The sequence below is a fragment of the Sminthopsis crassicaudata genome, chromosome 2 (genome assembly GCF_048593235.1).
Source record: "Sminthopsis crassicaudata isolate SCR6 chromosome 2, ASM4859323v1, whole genome shotgun sequence".
Taxonomy (NCBI): domain Eukaryota; kingdom Metazoa; phylum Chordata; class Mammalia; order Dasyuromorphia; family Dasyuridae; genus Sminthopsis; species Sminthopsis crassicaudata.
The window spans coordinates 501375306-501391114 of NC_133618.1; the positions used below are offsets into that span (position 1 = coordinate 501375306).

General features: G+C 33.4%; 1 protein-coding gene across 5 annotated transcripts in view; it reads left to right on the forward strand.

Moving 5' to 3' along the window:
- FUBP3 (far upstream element binding protein 3) overlaps positions 1–15809 on the forward strand; it is a 76593-nt gene that overhangs the window by 32915 nt on the left and 27869 nt on the right. For 3 of the 5 annotated variants that reach the window (XM_074293879.1, XM_074293880.1, XM_074293882.1), the window contains 4 exons: positions 10680–10713; positions 13180–13229; positions 13658–13729; positions 15415–15472. In XM_074293879.1, coding sequence (XP_074149980.1) covers positions 10680–10713; positions 13180–13229; positions 13658–13729; positions 15415–15472 — 214 coding nt within the window. The remainder of the gene's footprint in view (positions 1–10679; positions 10714–13179; positions 13230–13657; positions 13730–15414; positions 15473–15809) is intronic. The other 2 variants (XM_074293881.1, XM_074293883.1) reach the window with 1 other exon arrangement.

Sequence of the window (15809 nt, forward strand, 5' to 3'; positions counted from 1 at the left end):
AGCTCTACTCTGTCACTTTCTAAGATATTAAGCTGTATTGTTAGAGTATATGTCCTCTTCTGGGACTTCTTTATATCAATGAAATCATAGGTCCTGAACCTGTCCTTTATGTGATAAATGCTCTCTTCATGATATAGTAACTAGTAAAGGACTTGACAGATTTAATTTGAGTTTTAATGAGTTGACTCAAGTTATGGAGCACAAGTTATCTCAGGATAGGGGGAATGTTAGGTTTGAAGTGAAGCAGGAAATGGATGGTCAAGAGGAAGATTCATTGGAGAATAGTTGTAAAGTTGCAAAAGTATATTGATGCCTAATAGTCCCAAGAATTTTTTTTTTTTTTTATCTTGGAAGCTATGGGAAACAATGAAGAAAATAGTGGTGGCAATGTGCAGGGTAGATTGGAGAGAATATAGACTGGAGGCAAAGGAACCATTACACCAGCTTACCATGTCTTGGGCTAGGACAAGCACTGTGTTAGGCCCAGAGGTTACAAAGATAGATACAGAGCCATAAGAATATTATACTCTACTGGTAGAAACAAAAAGGACATAATTAAAAATAGAAAATTATGGGGATGGAAGAGTAGGGAAAGAGCACTAAAAAGAGGAGAAATCAGGAAAATCTTTATGTAAGGAATAATTCAAGTTGAGTCTTGAAAAGATCAAGGGATTCTAAAAAGTGGAAGGAGATTAGGGAGAACATTGCGTTGTATTAAGGACAGCTTGTGCTACAGCAGTGGGGTGAAGATGTAATGCTAAGTAAAGTAAATATCAAACAGGCCAGTTTGGCTAAAACACAGAGCAAATTGACAGGGAGAGGGAAAAATAGGATGGAGTCAGATTGTGAAGGGCTTTAAATGTCAAATGAAGAGTTTGTTTTATCTTTGAAGCAATAGAGTACTCCTGGAGCTTTTGAGTTTTTTGGACAATTTTTTTCCCCTAAGTTCAAATTTTTTTTATACTAGTTTTTTATTTTCAAAATAAATGCAAAGCCTCTCCAACAATGAGATGAACCAAATCAGTTCCAATAGAGCAGTAATGAACTGAACCAGCTACACCCAGCGAAAGAACTCTGGGAGATAACTATGAATCATTACATAGAATTTCCAATCCCTCTAATTTTGTCCACCTGCATTTTGGATTTCCTTCACAGGCTAAATGTATACTATTTCAAAGTCCGATTCTTTTTGTTCAGCAAAACAACTGTTTGGTTATGTTGTATTTAATTTATACTCTAACATGTTAATTTAACATATATTGGTGGCCCTGCCATCTGGGGGGGGGGGTGAAATTGGAACAAAAGATTTGGCAATTGTCAATGTTGTAAAATTACCCATGCACATATCTGGTAAATAAAAACTACTCCAAATAAATAAATAAACAAACAAACAAATAAATAAAAACACCAGCATGGCTGACATAAAAATAAATAAATAAATGCAGATAGCTTTCAACAGTAACCATTGCAAAATCATATCATTCCAAATTTTTCTTCCTCCATTTCCCCATGCCCTAGATATCAAGTTATCCCATATAGATTAAACCTGTGTAGCCTTTTAAACATTTCTGAATTTAGTATGGTGCACAAGAAAAAAATCAAAACAAAAAGGAGAAAAAATAAGGGGGGAAAAAGCATACAAACAACAACAAAAATGGTGAAAGATGCAGATGGCTCTCAGCATCACAACTCTATTGGAACTAGATAGTGAAGATTGTTGAAAAGAACCAAGTCCGTCAGAGTTGATCATCACATAATCTTGTTGTATAGAATGTTCTTTCTTTTTTAAAATTAATTTTATAATTATAAAATTTTTTTGACAGTACATATGCATGAGTAATTTTTTTGTTCTCTTTTAAAATTTATTTATCTTTAATTCACATTGCTTTATGAATCATGCTAGGAGAGAAAAATCAGAGCAAAAAGGAAAAACCATGGGAGAGGGGAAAAAAAGAAGTGAACATAGCATATGTTGATTTACATTCAGTCTTTCTCTGGGTGCAGATGGCATTTGCTGTCCAAAAGTCTATTGGGATTGCGTTGGATCGAAGGATTCACTGAGAAGAACCAAGTTTTTAATAGCTGACCATCACACATTTTTTTAAATAGCTTTTTATTTACAAAACATACACATGGGTAATCTTTCAACATTGACCCTTGCAAAACCTTTTGTTCCAACTCCCCCCACCCCCTTTCCCCTAGATGGCAGGTAGTCCAATATATATTAAATATGTTAAAGTATATGTTAAATACAATATAGATCATCACACATTCTTGTTGTTATTGTGTACAGTGTATTCCTGGTTCTGCTTGTTTCGCTCAGCATCAGTTTTATAAATCTTTCCAGGCCTTTCTAAAATCGATTTGTTCATCATTTTTTATAGAACAATAATATTCCATTATCTTCATATACCACAACTCATTCAGCCATTCCCCAATTGATGGGCATCTACTCATTTTCCAATTATTTGCTACCTCAAAAAGAGCTGCTATAAACATTTTTGCATATTTGGGTCCTTTTACCTTCTTTATGATTTTTGGGATACAGACCCAGTAGGGGCACTGCTGGATCAAAGAGTATGTACAGTTTGATAGCCCTTTGGACATACTTCCAGATTGCTCTCCAGAATGGTTGCCTCATTTTACATCACCAACAATATATTAGTATCTGTTGGTGGAATTGTGAACACAACCAGCCATTCTAGAGAGCGATTTGGAACTATGCTCAAAAAGTTATCAAACTGTTCATACCCTTTGATCCAGCAGTGCTACTACTGGGCTTATATCCCAAAGAGTTCTTAAAGAAAGGAAAGGGACCCATATGTGCAAGAATGTTTGTGGTAGCCCTCTTTGTAGTGGCCAGAAACTGGAAGCTAGGTGGATGCCTATCAATTGGAGAATGGCTGAATAAATTGTGGTATATGAATGTTATGGAATATTACTGTTCTATAAGAAATGACCACCAGGATGATTTCAGAAAGGCCTGGAGAGACTTACATGAACCGATGCTGAGTGAAATGAGCAGGACCAGGAGATCATAATATACTTCAACAACAATACTCATTGCCCAAGACAGCCACTTCCATTAGAATTGATCCTCATAAAACTTTTTAATTTAATCAAAGTTGTCTTTTTTCTTTTTTGCCTTTCTTAATGTTCTCTAATTCTTCTTTGATCATAATTCCTTCCTTTTCCAAAGATCTGATAGGCAAATCATTCCTTGCTCTCCTAATTTTTTTCATGGTGGTATCATTTATGCCCAAGTCATTTTAACTTTATTTTGCTATGGCATGTGAGATACAGGTCTCTGCCAAGTTTCTGACATTTTCACTTTTCCCCGCGATTTTTGTCAGATAGTGAGTTCTTATTCTAAAAACTGGAGTTTGGGGATTTATCAAATACTAGCTTACTATAGGCCTTGATTATTGTGTCATGTGTATCTAATCCATTTCACTGATTTACTATTTTCTTAGCCAGTACCTAATGCTTTTGATGCCTGCTGTTTTATAATTTTAGGTTTGATACTGCAAAGCTACCATCCTTTGTATTTTTTTTTCAATAATTACCTTAATATTCTTCCTTTTGTTCTTCCAGATGAATTTTATTATTTTTTCTAGATCTATAAAGTAATTTTCTTGGCAGTTTGAATAAGTAGACCAATTTAAGCAGAATTGTTATTTTTATTATATTAGCTCAGCCTACCCATGAGCAATTGATATATTTCCAATTGTTTAGATCTGATTTTATTTGTGTGAGAAGTGTTGTGTAATTGTGTTCATATAGTTCTTGGATTTGTCTTGGCAAGTAGACCCTCAAATATTTTATTTTGTCAATAGCTATTTTATTTTTTGCTGAGACAATTGGGGCTACAAGTGACTTGCCCAGGGTCACACAGTTAGGAAGTGTTAAGTGTCTGAAACTCAAATTTGAACTCCTGACTTCAGGACTGGTGCTCTGTCTACTGCGCCATCTAGCTGCCCCAGTCTATGGTTGTTTTAAATGGAATATTTATTTCTATCTCTTTCTGATGGGCTTTGTCAGTAATATATAGAAATGCTAATGATGTGTGGATTTATTTTATATCCTGCAACTTTGCTAAAGCTGTGAATTTTTTCAAGTAGATTTTTGAATGATTTTCTAGGATTCACTATATCATCTGTAAAGAGTAATAATTTTATGTCCTTATTGCCTATTCTAATTCCTTCAATTTCTTTTTCTTTTCTTATTACTAAAGCCAACATAAAATGTTTTCTCTTGGTTCTGCTCATTTCACTTAGTATCAGTTCATGTAACTTTTTCCAGGCCTTTATGAAATTGGTCTGCTGATCATTTCTTACAGAGCAATAATATTCCATTGCATTGACATATAACTGATTCAACCATTTCCCAACTGATGAGCGACTACATGGTCAAATTTAGGAAGATTATTTTGGCAACTGTTCAAAAAAAGAATTGGAGAGAGGAGAGACTTGTCAAGGAGACCAGTTAAGGAGGCTGTTGGAATATACAGGTGAAAAGTGATGATGATAATAATAATAATAATTACTAGCATTCATAAAGCATTTTTTAGATTTGCTAGGTGCTTTATATGTTATCTCATTTCAGCTTTTAAAACATTTTATAGTTGAGAAAATTAGTTGAGAATGATTAAGTGCCTTGCCTCAGGTCACACTAAGGTAAGATTTAGGTACAAATCTTCTGATTACAGGCCCAGCTACCTGCTGTGCTCTCTGCTTCTAGGAAGTGAGATGGTGGCCTGCTTGATTGGTCTGACTTGGAATGATCGAGATAGGTCTTAAAATAGGAGTGGCATGATGAAATTGAAAGCACAAAGGTGGAGAATAGAAAGTTTGGGGGTGGGTCCTTTCTTTGGGGTTAAGGAAGAAAAGTGAGAGTGCAGATAGGATGAAGACATGTTAAGATTCAGTAGAGTGAATGAACATGTTTTACTATCTAATCTCATGTATGGCGAGTGGAACTCATGCTACAATTGAATGCCGGCGATGGAGCTTTAGAACAGCAGCCAAAAGGACTAAAGAATGATTAAGAAATCTTAATTGAAGGAAAAATGCACAAATTTGTGGTGATCTGTTATTTATATGTTGAATTTGAATGATAAAAGCAGATAGAGCTGTTCAAGGTCTAAAGGAGAAAGGAAGAGAATTTTAGTTATTATAGATACTATTGAAGTTACCAATCATGAAAGCCTCACCTGGGTAGGGAGTCAAATTATCCTTTAATTCTAGGACGTAAATGTAGGGAAAGATCAGATGATTAAGATTTAATGTTTTTAAATCAGTGAACTCCTTGGGGTATATGCCTGTGTAGTAGAAGAATCTCTGGATCAAAGGGTATGAAGGTTGTAATCACTGTTTACAAGTCTATGACTATAAGCATTTTTCAAATTTCCAAAAAAAACTAGGAGTCACTCTTAGGATACAGAATACCGATATAGTTTTTGAGACCAATTTTTTTAGAAGATTCAAGAATTTTATGTCACTATATAAATATAAAATTTTATTCTAATTATGGTGTATTCATTGCTAAAGGTCAAGAAATCCAGTGAGTCCAGGTTTTTGGTGGAGAAAAATTATTTTCTCCAAAATTGGCACATCTATTCTAACTATAGAGAAATTTTTATTGCTATACAGAATACCGATATAGTTTTTGAGACCAATTTTTTTAGAAGATTCAAGAATTTTATGTCACTATATAAATATAAAATTTTATTCTAATTATGGTGTATTCATTGCTAAAGGTCAAGAAATCAGTGAGTCCAGGTTTTTGGTGGAGAAAAATTATTTTCTCCAAAATTGGCACATCTATTCTAACTATAGAGAAATTTTTATTGCTTTAGACGAGCTTGATTTTTTTTTTCCTCTTAAAATGCTATTAAATTTAAATAAGAAAAACAGACTGGTATACTGGTTTTATTTTGCCTTTTTTGTATTAGAAAAATAAGTATACTTTTTGAGTAGTGGGAAGCAAATTATCCCACTATTTTTCATATAAGCAAATTCTTCATAATTGATCTGTGATCTTAAATTTTTATTATTATTTTTAAAATTTTCTATCTTTGTTTTTACATCACCTAACTTTCCTGAAGTATCCCTCCCCTTCCCTACTTTCAAAGAGCTATCTCTTGTAACAAAGAATATTAAAAAGAAAAAGAAATAGTAGAAAAAACCAGCAGTCAGTGCATTCCTCTCCCCCAAAGTCTCAGTATCTCCACTTTGTATTCTGTAAAGGAGAGGGGAGAAGTATAAAATGCTGTTCAAAGCTCCTAGGGGCATGTAATTCTTGTAGCATTCATTTTCTTTTGTTTTGAAATATTTTTTATTTACATTGTGCTAGTCATTGTGTGTTGTTTTCTTAACTATCAGTCAGTCTTCCCATGCTTTTCTGTAGTCCTTAGAACACTGTAGTAATGCATTTTATTTATGTAATGATTTGTTTAACTATTCCACAATCAGTGGGTATCTGTTTAGCTTCTAGCTCTTCACTATCACAAAAGATGTTATTATACAAATTTAATGTTTTTTAATCAGTGAACTCCTTGGGGTATATGCCTTGTATAATAGGAGAATCTCTGGATCAAAGGGTATGAAAGTTTTAGTCACTGTTTGCAAAATCCCAGCTTGCTTTCCCTGAATGATCCTACTACTTCTCCAATATCAGCTATTCCTATCTTTTGTCATATTTGCCAATTTACTGAGTGTCAAGTAAAACCTCAGGATTATTTTGATTTTTTTTAATGACTTGTGGCATTCTTCTATATGGCTATTTATTAATAGTTTGAAATTCTTTTGAGAACTACAGGTTTATGTTCTTTAATCATTCACCTGATGAAGCATAGCTTTTGGTCTTCTTATTTCTGTTAACTGTCTATATAACTTGGGTACCAAACTTGTATATGAAAATTTTGATGCAAATATTTTTTTCCATTCAGCTGCTTCCCTTCTTAGGCTAGAAGCATTGATGTTGTTTTTGAAGAAATTTCAGTTTCATGTAATCAAAATTATTTTTTATCTCTTTTTTTGTAATCGTCTCTTTCCCATGTTTGATTCAGGAAATATCTTCTAACCATAAATGTGAAAAGACTTACTCTTAAAGGAAATATTTGACACATAATATGCATACTTTCTGTATAGAGATTATGCTTTCCTTAGCATTGGTGGTATGGCTTGTTTTTATAGAATGGAAAATAAATTAAAAACCTACTTTTTTGTAAGTGAGTGCTAGAATTCAGTTAAGGCAAGATGAAATATTGTCAACCAGCAGGCACCATTAGCAGGAAATGGGACTGATTTTTATTCAACATTCTTGCTTTTTTGCAGTAAAATGACTGCAGTTACAGTTAAATTGTGTTCAGTGGGTGCACCTATGCATGTGATGAGAAAGGGGACATTATATGGCCTCCAGAGTTTGCCCTTCTCCCCATCATTAAGGATATGGATAGATGTCTTTCTTGTGCCTGGAATTATCAGTTTGCAGTGCTTCAGCATATAAATGCTAGTACCTTTTTCTCATCTAACAACTAGCTCCCATTTTTAGGAGCTAAATGGGAATGCCTCAGAAAGAATGAAACTTTAAATTATATGTTTCAGCTTTGGTCTGCATTCATCTACATGAAGGAAGAAGGCATTTGACATTTTTGAGAATCAACTCAAATGGTTAAATCTGATTTTGAACTTGAACATAGACTGCATTCTTTTCTTTCGGTGTAAAAATGGTAGTCTTCCATGTCTTTGTGAAATGGTGTCTGCATTTTTATTTTCAATATTTATAGGCATCTCTACTTGTCAGCTAAGCAGTTAGTCATTCAAAATTATAGTGCCCATAAAACTTAAGGCAAGTACTTGGCTATCAGAAGGAAGTTCTGTTTTGATAAGTACAAAATTTAGAATAATTTGTGAATAACAAGTTTACTTTAATGCTAATATCAATTGAATCAACTAAGAATTGACGATGGTCAATGTTTTGACTATAATCAACTTTTTATAACATCTCATTCTTAATTCATTGCCCTTGCTTATGGTAAATATTAGTTGACATAGTATAGAAACTGATCTCTTGGCTCAACACATAACTAAACTATTTGGCATTCGGTTTTGATTTGTCATGCACCTGTGTTATTTTAGTTTTTACCTTCTACTCTGCTGAGCAGGTTTGTTCTCCTTTGGAGAGCATATCAAGAGAATTATGAAATAATAAACATTATTTTCCAGTTTGGCAGATGAGAAAAGAGAAGCCTAGAGAAGAGGAATGCCAGAACTAATCATTGTAAATAGCACTTATCTCCTTGAATTGTTGTAAGGATAAAATGATAGAATGTTGCTAGAGCACTTTGCAAACATTAATGCACCATGTAAATTACTGTTCTTTTTGTTAATTACCATTTAAAAAAAAATTTTGGCCTATAACAAGACTGTTGAGACTTCATAAAACATTTCCACCATTTGTTTAATAAGTGATCATTTGTTTCTTTTTTTCCTTTAATAAATTACCTCTAGGTTCTTTAAAAGACAAATTCTGGACATGGATATGGAGAATAAGCTAATAAGAAGTTCTAGCCATGACTTGAGGGACCTGCCCTACAAATTACTCATTTTTGTGGCTTGATTCACCTATCATTCCTGTCTCTTAGGGGAATAACCCTCTTCAGAAGTTGAGATATAATCCAAAACCTTTTATCAGCACCTTTTTCTAATTTAATTGCACATTTCCTCTCATCCCAACTACCACAACACCACAGTCTAGCCAAATTGGCCTCGTCTTTGTCCTTACATGTGGTCTTTCATTTCCTATGTCCAAGTCTCTATTTGCATTGATTGGTCCCTATGTCTAGAATGTACTGCGTCCTCAGTGAAATCTCAGGAAATTCTTTTCTGCAGTTCAGACAATCCTTTCTACTACCTGGTAATACCCTTCCTTCTTAAAACATTATATTCAAGTATTTTGTGTTTATCTTTGCTTTCTATATACATACATATGTGTATAACATATTCAAATTTGTTTTCTTAATTAAAATGTAAGAAATTTGACTTCAGGGATTGTTTCATATTTAGTATTTATATTCCCTGGGCCTACCAGAGTGCCTGACATATAGGAGGGGCTTTTTGACTGATTGGTTCTTCTTTTAATTTGTATTTGTCTGGCTTTCACTTAGAATTGGTTTGGCATCAATGATACCACCTAGGCAGTTGCCTTTCAATCTAACTTTTCTACAGATGAATATTCTGATTGAGACATCTTCTATTCAATACAAAAATATACAAAAGACAAAATTAAGAGAAATTAAAATGGCAATTCTCTTACCCCCAAAATAGGCATGTTAAGTTTTCTGATGATGGCTTGTTATTTAACTATTGATCCAAAAGAAAATATTTGTGACTCTAGCCTTATTTATTTTACTTATTTTTTTTAACTTACTTTTTGAAAGTACCATAATCCTGTTTTCTTAATTTCAGGTCAGAGACTGAGGTTTATTGTATAGAAATATCATTTGAGCATCTTGGATTTGAGATGCCTTCCTCTTTTATCGTAAAGGATATATTTACATGATTGCTCATATATATTTCACTCTTGGGGAGATGGGAAGTGAAAAGGAGAGAGCGAGAAAATTTGGAAGACAAAATTTTGAAAAATTGTTTAAAATTGTCTTTACATGTAGTTGAGAAAATAAAATATTTTTTAGAAATACTCATTCTGCAAGGTATTGCAAAGGTGAATGTTGAAAACTATCTTTGCAATTGTTTGGGAAAATAAAATACTATTACTGTGTTTAAAAAAATGTTCTTGACCTGTTTATCTTTAGTCTGTTTATAATCATTTCCCCAAAGGCCTATTTCTGAATTCCTAGTAATTCTATATAAAGTTCAGATTGTTGCTTTGTAATAACTTGAGTTTTATATTTTCTAAGCTTATGTGTTTGATAAGTAAAAACAAATGATTTTGGGGGGGGGTGTTATGGCTGAAATGCCTTCAGGAAAAACTTGATTAAAGGGTTACTGTAGTGAGAGGAAATTTATAGAGTTGTTTTTGGTTTTTATTTTCCTTTTAAAAAATGACTTCATTTTAAGTGAGTTTGAATGATAATTTTTTATCTATATTAAGCATGGCATAAGAGTCTCTTAAAAATGAAGCATAAGGCATAGCCCCTGCTCCTGTGATGCTTATCATCTTAATGAAAAAATTTTTTAAAGTATTAATGAAAGGAATATATATATACATGTGCCCATAGTATAGTGACTACAGCTGTCACTGAATGATCTTTAATAATGCCTGGAGGGAAGCTAAATCTTTACATTTGGCTTAAAAAACTTATCTTCTTCATCCTTACACTGAGTTTTAAATTAAGAACTATGGAGGAGATGGTGAGTTCGAGGGATTTGGGAAAGAAGTATTTTCTCCCATGACTCTCAGCATGGACATACACAGATCAATTTCTTATCCTCTGTTCAGCTGGACACTAGGTTATAAACTGTGTTGATCGAGACATCCCCTCCTGTTTCATATCATATAACTCATTCATTTCAGCCACTGAGCCTAAATTACTGTTTGCTTTTCTTTCTTTCTCTGTATTTTTTTTTTTTTAATGATAAGAACTTGTATGGGGATGAAGTTAGTTTATCCGTGCTAATGCTTTGATTTTTCTTTTCTCTTTCTCTTTGCCACAGTAGGTAACCAGTTAGGGGCCTTGGTACATCAAAGGTAAGCAGTGGGTTATGTTTTATTATTTATTGATTAATTCTAATTGTTTATTGATCCACCATCTGTACTGGAGTGTTAGTAAGTCAGAGGTTGAGAATGTGGGAAAACTATAAGGGTAGATTTTTTTCAAAGCAGAAGTTTTGGGGGTTTTGTGGATTTTATGTTTTTCTTTAATAACCCTTTCTAAGAACTTCAAAGAATAAATTCAATGTTTTTTGAGTGTTAAAAACTTAAATAGCATTATACAAAACTATTGGGCTATCAGAATATCAGGTTTTCTTTCTCCTGATTTACATTGAATAAAAAAAGAAATAATTAAATTTTTCCAATGCTTTAGAAATCTGTAACCTTTTTACCAAGAAAAGTACTCTTGGAGTAAGGTAGTACAAGATGATACTCATAGTAGACAGGCAAATTCAGTGGTTATTACATGGCATTGGAAAGCTCGAAACCCATATTTTGCTGGTATAGAGACACCAAGTGACTTTATGTAAATAGTCACTTAATTGTTTTTTGCTGAAATGTCATTAATAAAAAATGTTTTCTGCATGTCTCCCCAAAACAATTAAGATGGAAGGGGACATTACTGGGCCTGAAGTCTGGAAGACTCATGATTTCCTGAGTTCTGATCTGGCCATAGACACAAACTGGGCAAGTCACTTAACCTCTTTACCTCAGTTTCCTCCTCTGTAAAATAAGCTGAAGAAGGAAATGGCAAACAACTCCAATATCTTTGCCAAGAAACCCCAGATAGGATCATAAAGAATCGGGTATGACTGAAACTCTGAAGAACAACAACAAAAGAAGGGCCTTTGAAATTATTAACTACTACTGACTCAAGAAAGTTTCATTCTAGCTATGCTTAAAAATATTTAATTGAAGAAACCACTAACAATTAAGATTTTTGTTTGGATTGAAAAAGACCAACTTCTCTATAGTATTTTTATCAGCCAGAACTATACTGGTTGAAAAAATATTTAAAACCATTTCTGACCAATTTATTCCAACACATGGACACATTATTTCTAATGTGATTTTGTACTTTTATTCTACAAAGATGTCCAGAGCCAAAAGTATTCAAGAAGAATACTAGAGAAGGCTTGTGAATTTTTAGGTTGATTTAACTTTGTGGGTTTGTTTGTTTGTTTGTTTGTTTGTTTGTTTTCCTATGTACCTACAGCAAATTGACTTGTATCACATAAACTGTTGATTTTGCTGTAGCCATCTGACTTTACTGGGAATACATTTTTGTAGCTAGCATTATCTTGCCTATTTTTAAATGTGTTTATGAAATTCAGTCTTGGCATCAATATGTCAGAAATAATTGAGAGTCCCAGAATTACTTATTTTCAGATAATATTTGTAAATATCAGAAATTATTTGTGGATCTACGCACCCTAAGGATGCACATTACAATAGAAAAATCTCTCCCTGTGGTTTTATAACAGTTATATAATGGGAAGAACTTTTAACTACTGCATCTCTTCTAACCATAGCACTTCTCACAAAAACATGTACTTTATTCAACTCTTTCCTTGGTGGTTAAAAATCCAGCTGAGTGTGAGGTGTTTAAAAAATGGCAGGCTTTTGTTGCTGGAGGGGGGAAGGGGGGAGTGGAGCAGGGATGGAGGATCCTATAACTACATTTAACTTCCCTCTAAGGTAAATGTTGAGATTTAATTGCTTTTTATGGTGTTGCACAAATTGGACATTGTCCATAATAAGGTATATGGGAAGTTAGGTAGTATTCCTGTTGGTTAATTTGAATAAGTCAATGTAGTACTTGTCTTCCAAAGAAAGAACAGGGGGAAAAAATCCAAAACTAGATTGGGTGCTTTTTAACAGGAGTGCTTGAAAAAATGAGTGAAGTAATTATTCCTTTCTTTTCAGCTTTCAACTCAGTTAGACCTTGGAAAACTATGTTCAGTTTAGGGCCATGTATTTTAAAAGACAGAGATAAATTGGAAGGAAGCCAAAGAGTAGTGCAAAGTTTGAAAAAAAGACATACATAGAAAAGTAGAATGGTATTTGTTGGATCTGAAGAAAGAAATGCCAGAGGAGAAGTGCAAAGGTCACCCAGTGTAGAAAAGAACGTTATTAAGTAATCTATTATTAGTCAAAGTGGATAAAATAAAATATGTAAGAATTAGGCAGCAATTCGAAATGTTCAGATTAAATATGAAGAAAAAACTAGCAATTAAGAGAAACTTTGTAATTAACAAATTGTTAGATTATTCACTTATGATGGTAAGAATAGCAACTGACTGAGTACTTTTTTCATTTAAGTGGTAAGAAACAACATGTTTCATCTGAGTGACTTAATACGATTTTAGGTTCATTGTCAAAACTAATGTAATAATGTGTTTAAAATTCTAGGCTTACGATATTGTCATGTTAGGAGGGTATTAAGAATGAGAGTTGTAAAATTATTTATTATATTGACTTTGAAATCTTACTCATTTTTAGGGCAGTAATAACGGAAGAATTCAAAGTGCCTGATAAAATGGTTGGGTTCAGTAAGTATCTGGATTGTCCAATTACCTAATCCATTTAGTTATCTTATTCAGAACTAAATATTTACTTTTTAAAGAGACATGTTACCTCTTCTGAAACTAACCTAAATTTGGTAACTTAAATTCCTTACTTCATGCTTAGGACAATGACCACAGGGACCATTAGAATCAAAATCAAATAAGGTTAGAAATTATGCCTAAAGTGGCTTAAGTCAATGTTCCAAGATAGTGTAATTTGTATTATATTTTTTCTATTAAATTAATATACTCCCAGAAAGTTAAGTGTGGTAAAGGGATAGTAATTGAGTCCACTCCCATCCCCGTTTACTTAAGAACCCCAGTGGAAACTTTAAAAAAGTAAGTAGCCAGCCGTTACTGGGGAAAAGTCAGGAATGGGTGGTAAATTCTGACCCTGTTCAATTTTTTTTCAGTTATTGGACGGGGTGGTGAGCAGATTTCACGAATTCAAGCAGAATCTGGTTGCAAGATTCAGATTGCACCAGGTAAGAGCTTCTCTTTCTTATGACCCTACGTGTGCATGTTTTAAAGTCAATGTTCATTTATCATCTTAACTTATTGCTTAGAATTTATGGGTACTTGATCAAAGCCTTTTCTTGAAACTCCAGGAGATAGATTTACTCCCAAACAGAAAACAAAAGCAATATTTTTAATTGTCTTGCAAGTAGAATGGAAGAAGGGGATTTAGTGGGGGTAAATTTCATTGGGCTTTATTTCTGGACTGGTAATGCAAAATAGACCTATGTCATTTTCATGTGCAACTGTAGCTTTTCAGGATTTCTTTGAAAGTATATTGCCTGACTCTACAAGGCATAAGGTAATCGTATGGTCCTTTGGGTTAGTGGTGAATTCCCAAGGGTCACTCCTTAGCTATTGAACTCTGAAGATCACCACTCTGGACCACAAATTTTCATTATTCTTATGGCTAGTGTTCTGGTTTCATCCATATTGGCCCACATCAATTTCAGGAATACCTCCTTTTTGCTGTGAATAGGTTCCTAGCAGTATGCCACATATTCCTTATTTGTACCTCTTTTTTGAGGTTTATCACATTCTGACTTCTATCATAATTATTTGTATGCTTGCTTATATTCCTACTATATCTTAAGTTCCCTAAGAGCCATGCAGGTCTTTGTACCTTTCTTTTTATTTTATTCATTAGCTAATTGCCGGGGGGGGGGGGGGGGGGGGATAGAAAGAGAGACAGATCCTCCTAAAAGAAAACATTTTTCTACATAATATAATTTGATTTTATATCTGATTAATATAGTGGATGAAGGACAGCAGGGATGGACATTTGAATAGAGGAATGTTTGTTAATGAAATAAAATTATTATAATATTTTAAATTAATTTGTTCCTAAAATCTTAGATTAAAAATAATGTTCTTGTATAGAATGTGCTTTTCATTATTCTGGAAGAAAACTTGGATTTAATTGTGCTATATATGCAATCAAAGTACATGTAAACATATCAGTATACTTGATAACTTAATGAGACAAAATAAAATATACCTAATATATTGGTTGTCAAAAGGCTAAATATTTATCATATAGTATCCCAAAGATAGTCCCTTGTATTAATGATTTGTTAGATAATTATGTAATTAACATTGGTGACAACTGCTGTGCAATTCATTGGGCTTTTCATCAGGGGTCTCAAAGCACTTTGCAAACAAATAGTCATTATCCCTAGTATACATGAGAAAATTGAGGAATAAAAATAATCACAGGATCAAAAAACTAAATCTGAAAGTACTCTCAGAGGCCTTTGAAGCCCTGGGAAGTTAAGTTATTTGCCAATTATATAGATAGTAAGCATCAAAAGCAAGATTCATAATCCAGTCCCCTCCAAAGACAATGGTCTTTATACTTAACCATGCTAATTAAGTGACATCCGTATATCACAATATGAGAGAAGAGGAATGAAGAATAATAACTAGTGCTGACTCATATAATATTTGCTAGGTACTCTAGATTTTCTTTGTTAAAAGACTGCCAAATTTATATCCCAGCTATATATGAAAATTGAGAATCTTTTTACCAAGAAACTGGGATTTTTGAGGCTGCCTTAGATAACCGAGTATAGAAACTGAATCTATACACAGTACTAAAGATGTTTAGTTGTCAGGCGCCCACCAATATACCTTATCTTCTTGATTCTTCTTGTAGAGAGTTCTGGGATTCCAGAGAGGCCCTGTGTACTTACCGGAACCCCAGAAAGTATTGAGTAAGTTAATTTTGTTTACTTTTTCCTTTTACTTTTCTTCCCCCTTCCCTAAAGAGGGGAGAAATGGAAGGGCAGAACTGTTACTAAACACTGTTAATTGATGCTGTGTTACTAAACCACAACCAGCAAGTGCTGATGTATATAAAATTTGGGGTTGCCATACTATGGGCATTTCTCTGCTACCACATATTTAGAGTGTCATGAAGCCTGTGCTGAATTTCTTATAGCTATCATGATACTTCCTTTATGAACTAGGTTTTCAGGGTATGCACGACACAGTTTCAAGTTTTCCATTCTAAAAAATTCCTATTGGGATGCTCAAATTAAATCTTATCTT